General features: G+C 55.1%; 1 protein-coding gene across 1 annotated transcript; it reads right to left on the bottom strand.

Annotated features, from left to right (window-relative positions):
• Positions 1–4,274: 4,274 nt before the first annotated feature.
• On the bottom strand, positions 4,275–5,031 carry LOC141657810 (uncharacterized). The gene is made up of 2 exons (XM_074465159.1): positions 4,526–5,031; positions 4,275–4,411 (listed from the first exon to the last, which is right to left on the bottom strand). Exons 1-2 carry the CDS (start codon positions 4,911–4,913, stop codon positions 4,275–4,277), a joined length of 525 nt encoding a protein of 174 aa, XP_074321260.1. The 5' UTR covers positions 4,914–5,031.
• Positions 5,032–5,290: the final 259 nt, after the last annotated feature.

Genomic DNA, 5,290 nt, shown 5'->3' with positions numbered 1-5,290 from the left:
TTCCCAAACAAAAAAAAAACAAAACAAAAACCCACCCAAAAAGCTAAGAGGATGTGGAAACAACAAGAGGTATTCGTGACTGACGAAACCGAATTCTACCAAGATGATACCGTCCACAATTCTGGAGTTGCGCAGCCCTCCACCGGCCGGGTAATTCAACCGGAGTATGGGATGCCAATAATACCAGATACGCCGCTGCCCGCCAACCAGGTCACCATCATGGGACATGTGGTTGATGCAGCAAAATTGAAGCTACTCCTGGACATAATTGGTAGTACGCCGGCTCACACTGTCACTACGACAAGAGCGGCGGAACCCGTCCAGGAGACCAGGGCCCAGAATGTGACTCCAAGAGACTTGAATGGAGCACTGGAAGAAGCTGGCCCCGTCAAGACGCCGGGGGAGCCCAGAGTGCTAGTGGTAGACCTGAGTCCTTCCCGCACTCGCGGGAGGACGGCGTCGCCGCAGCACCGACGAGGCATGCCCCAGAGGAGTGAAAGAAGTCCGACTCGCCAGAGTCGGAGAAGGAGTCCGACTCACGAGTCGAGAAGAAGCCCGACTCACCAGAGTTGGAGAAGAAGCCCTTCCCGCCACGGGGAGAGGAGCCGGACTAGGAATGCGAGGAGCCGATCGCCGCGTGTCGTTCGACACGTGGTCAGACAGCCCCTCAGTGCCTATGTCCTTGATACCGCCGTGCCAACCAAGTTAAAGTTGCCGGCGTTCACATACAAAGGGGACAGCGACCCCACCGACCATGCCGAGGCCTTTGAGTCGTACATGTCGGTGTGGGAACAACCCGATGAAGTCTGGTGCCGAGTCTTCCCAACGACCTTGCATGGGATGGCTCAGAGTTGGTACAAGGGGCTGCCCGACGGCTCGGTATCTTTATTACGCCGACCTAAGGGACGCCTTTTTAGCCCAAGATACTCTTGCAATAAGAGGAGGGCCGTGGAGACATCGGATCTCCCGACTATCGACAGAGGGGAGCGAGTCTCTACGAAGCTATGTGAAGCGGTTCGACGCCAAGGTTGCAGATTCGAGGCGAACCCCGAATCGGCGGCCTTCGATCGATGAAAGGCCTCCTAAGGGGAGACTTAAAAACGAGCTCATCAAGTACGGAGGCCTGGGCCTAGACGCCGCCAGGAAGATGGCCGATCAAGCCATAAAGGTGGAGGACTACCACAAAACCGGGTAGGCCCCGCCGAGGCCGGCACCCGAGAGAAAGAGCGCCGGGAGGACAACCCGGATGAAGGACGCCGTGACAATAATAAGTCACGGTCGACAGTCCGCCAGAAATGAGAGCTCGGCGGGCGCGGGGAGTTCGGTAACGTACTACCGAAGCGGCACGATGATCACACCCCCGGTCGTATCCGCCGCCGAGGTCTTCGCCCGAGCAAGAACGAGGGCCGGAAGTGGGAAAGGCCCCCAAGCCAAAGGGAGACGGTGACACGGGCCGATCGTGAGTACCACGGCCCACACCGGTCACCTTATCGACAACCGCGCATCCGAAGAATGCCATTGAAGAGCGATCCGGAAGGGGAGCCTCGGCAAGTATGTTGCCAAAGGCCAAAAGACCGATGCCGGCGGTTCAAATAAGAAATCCGTCTTTGAACGGATAGGAGTGATCCATGTTGTCATCGGCGGCAACGAGAACGGTGGGTCCGCTCATGGGCACAAACGGCACTGAACGAGCGTATCGGGCCATCAACTTTGTGCCCAAAACGGCGGTCTCTCGCTTCCAACATCCCCGACATGACTATTGGGAAGAAGGACTATGAGGGAGTCATCGCCCCTCACAGCGACCCACTTGTAGTCCACTTGGACATATCCAACCACTTGGTCAAGAGGTGCCACGATTGACACAGCACCTACACGAACATCATGTTCGTGGAGTGCTTTCTCAACCTCGGTCTCGAAGGTTGAAGACTTGAGCCCCCGCACCAATCCGTTGTACGTTTTTCCGGGGCCGGCTGGTACCCTGGGGTCGATCAGACTGCCAGTGATGTTCGGCGAGGGGGATGCGGCTAAAAATGTCCTAGCTGAGTTCGTGGTCATTGACGGCTCGTCCGCCTACAACGTTCTCATAGGCCGAGTCACTCTGAGCGAGGCCGACGCAGTGATGTCCATCCGGGCCCTAACACTGATGTATGTCTCAGACCGGGGGGAAGCGCATAAGCTCGTCTCCAAGGACGAGAAGGACGAGGTGGTCAACGTCCAAATATCTGCCAGAGGATGCAACGTGCAATCCCTCAAAGTGGCAAAGAAGTCAGAGAAAGGGAAAAGCCCATCCTTGCAACAGGAGGGCGACCTCATGGATGCAACTGACGGCTAACTGGGAAGGTCCCTACAAAGTGGTCGAAGAAAAAAGGCTGGGTACACACCGGCTGACAGACATGGAGGGTGGGCCTTTGATGAGCCATTAGGACACAGACAATCTCGGAAAAAACTTTGTATAGCGGCGGAGGTGCCCGAGACAACTGTGGGCACCCCGACGCATGTTTATATCTAATGAAGAATCGTCCAAGTTTTCCATCAAAGTGTTCATTTCCCCCATAGTCACTATCAAGAAGCAGACGCCACGGCAGTCACCCCAAGTAGTAGACGCTACGGCAGTCACCCCAAGAGGTAGACGCCGCAGCAGTCACTTCAAGAGGTAGACGCCACGACAGTCACCATCAAGAAATAGACGCCACGGCAGTCACCCCAAGTAGTAGACGCTACGGCAGTCACCCCAAGAGGTAGACGTCGTAGCAGTCACTCCAAGAGGTAGACGCCACGGCAGTCACCATCAAGAAATAGACGCCACGGCAGTCACCCCAAGTACTAGACGCTACGGCAGTCACCCCAAGAGGTAGACGCCGCAGCAGTCACTCCAAGAGGTAGACGCCACGGCAGTCACCCCAAGTAATAGACGCTACGGCAGTCACCCCAAGAGGTAGACGCCGCAGCAGTCACTCCAAAAGGTAGACGCCACGGCAGTCACTATAAAGAAGCAGGCGTCACGGCAGTCACTACCAGCGCAGTTGATACTCGTGAAAGCGATCAACATGCCTTAGAAACGTTAACACAGTTGAGATACGCACTATAAACTGCCTCGGCCAGGCCGAGGCGGAAACAAAAGAAGCGCTCAATTAATAACGTAAGAAGACAACTCAGACGAAGACAAGAAAAGACCTCGGCCAAGCCAGAGGCAAAATAAACAAACTCTTATTAAAAATGATAACAGGTTACAAGTGAGGAGAATACAGGCGATGGCCGTCCCCATAAGGATAAGCCAAAACACAACCTACCAAAGTTGTACAAAATACAAGGAAAAGGAAAGGAAAAGGTTACAGACATATCATTTGAAGCGCCAAAAGATGGCAGGGAGGAAAGGGCTTAATAATTGGCCCCCGAACAGCTAAAGCAATCCGAGACGCCTGGTGAGCCTGACGACGACCGCCCGTCTCCCTATGCCTGTTGCTGCTTGTCATCAGCAGTGTTAGCAGCATCATCTTTGATGGGCGACCTAGAAGCTGTCTTGGCCGCCTCAGCTTCAGCAGCCTCAGCCTCAGCTTTCTTAGCAGCCTCAGCCTCAGCAGCCTCAGCAGCCTTCATCCTCTCGGCTTCCTCCTTGGCCGCCTTAGCCTTCTCAGCAAGGGCTGCCTTCTCTACGGCCGTCTCTTCCTCCTTCTTCACCCTTACCTCCTCCTTGGCCTTCTCCTCCGCGGCTTTCTCCTTAGCTTCGAGCTTGTCGTCAAACAGCTCGTCAAATTTGTCCCACGGAAAGGAGCCATCAAGGGGGAAGAGCTCCCCAGTCACTTCCCTGGAAGCTTCTTCGGCCAGGTCCCGGTATTGGGCGCACATGTTAGGGAGGATAACGGTTTGGAGCGTCTCAATGTCCTCCTCCCTTTGGGTGATGATAGCATCCTTGTTCCGAACCACCTTCCCCTGGGCCTGAAACATGCCCCTCCATTCGTCCCTCTGCGTACGGTAAAGGTCGGCATGCTTCTGAACAAGGTCACGCCCCTCCAGCGGCTTAGCGGCTTCAGCCGCCGCAGCCTCGGCCTTGGCTCTCTCAGTAAGGACCTCCTTTTCAGCGTCCTCCCTGAGTTTTCTCTCAGCACGGACTGCCTCTTCGGCCTCGGCCTTGGCCCTCTTAACCTCCTTGTTCGCCGCGTCGAGTTCAAGCCTTAGCCGCTCGAGCTGTGGGGCAGCTTCAGCCATGGTCCTCTCTTGCTCCACAATAAGAGCATCGGCCGAATCAGCCCACTTCGCCAGTAACCTGATCAAACTTAGGCCCTCCGACTTGATCTGGAGGGGGTAGGCTTCGGGAAGGAGGTGACAACGGTGGCGTCTTGACCACTTGCCTGCGCTGTTTTCTCCTCGGCACGCCGTTCAATAGTGTGACCGGTAGACGGCAGCGGTTGATCTACAAAAAATTCAATTAAAGCATCCGTGTCAATATACATGGACATACCGGAGAGCCTGTCATCAGGAACACCTAATGAACCGGCTAAGTCTGAGTCACAGGATAGATCTGTACCATGCTTGGCCTTCTTGGGCGGAGGACGCGTTTCCTTGCCGGCAGCAGTAGCAGCGGAAGCATTAGCGGCAGGGGGAGGCTTTTTCCTCTTACGGACAAGGAGAGATCCCTCCGCATCGGAGTCCCCCTCATTGGTAATGTCAACAATCACCACCGTCTCCTTCTGGACTGAAGGGATGGGAGGTGGAATGGATGTCGACGCCGTCGCCGCCGAAGACTTTGTTTTCCGCGTTCGACGCGGCATGTTACTAGCAACCTTCGCCTGGGCCGCCTCCGCATTCAAGCCTTTCAGCTGCTGATCCATGAGATTATTCGGCGACGTTCTGCGATCACGGGCTAGAGCCTTAGGATGCAAATCAGCAACGGTCTTATCCTTGTGCAGCCCCATTCTCCGGAGGATATCCTCAGACAGGTCCGGTCCAAAGTGGTCTGCAAAGGAAACAAAGCAAGAGTTAAGTAGAAGAAATAAATCAAAATTCAAGAAACAGAAACATTGAGAGCAGAGATGGGCCTCACACCGACCCCACTCACCCTGCGCTAGGGCCGGTATGAGGCCGACATGGCAGAGCAGCTCATCCTGAAGAATGATCTGCGTTGGGGGAATCCATCTTTTCGGCACCCCACTCTTGTCCGCCTCAAAAAGCCTCATCGCTTGACCTCTCATTCGCAAAGAAGAGGGACCTTGTGGCGTCCATCTTAAGCTTTTTCCGGGTGACCCATTTGTCATGCTCCGCCTTAGTCTCGCACCGCAAATTAACTTTGTCG

This window comes from Silene latifolia, chromosome 1 (genome assembly GCF_048544455.1).
Source record: "Silene latifolia isolate original U9 population chromosome 1, ASM4854445v1, whole genome shotgun sequence".
Taxonomy (NCBI): Eukaryota; Viridiplantae; Streptophyta; class Magnoliopsida; order Caryophyllales; family Caryophyllaceae; genus Silene; species Silene latifolia.
Note: the sequence above shows the minus strand (reverse complement) of the source record. Positions and strands in the feature narration are given on the sequence as shown.

Coding starts and splice junctions, on each gene's coding strand:
- LOC141657810 (XM_074465159.1), bottom strand. CDS start 4,913: ATGGGGCTGCACAAGGATAAGACCGTTGCTGATTTGCATCCTAAGGCT. Junction 4,412..4,525: donor GCCCAAGAAGGCCAAGCATG/GTACAGATCTAT, acceptor AATTTTTTGTAG/ATCAACCGCTGCCGTCTACC.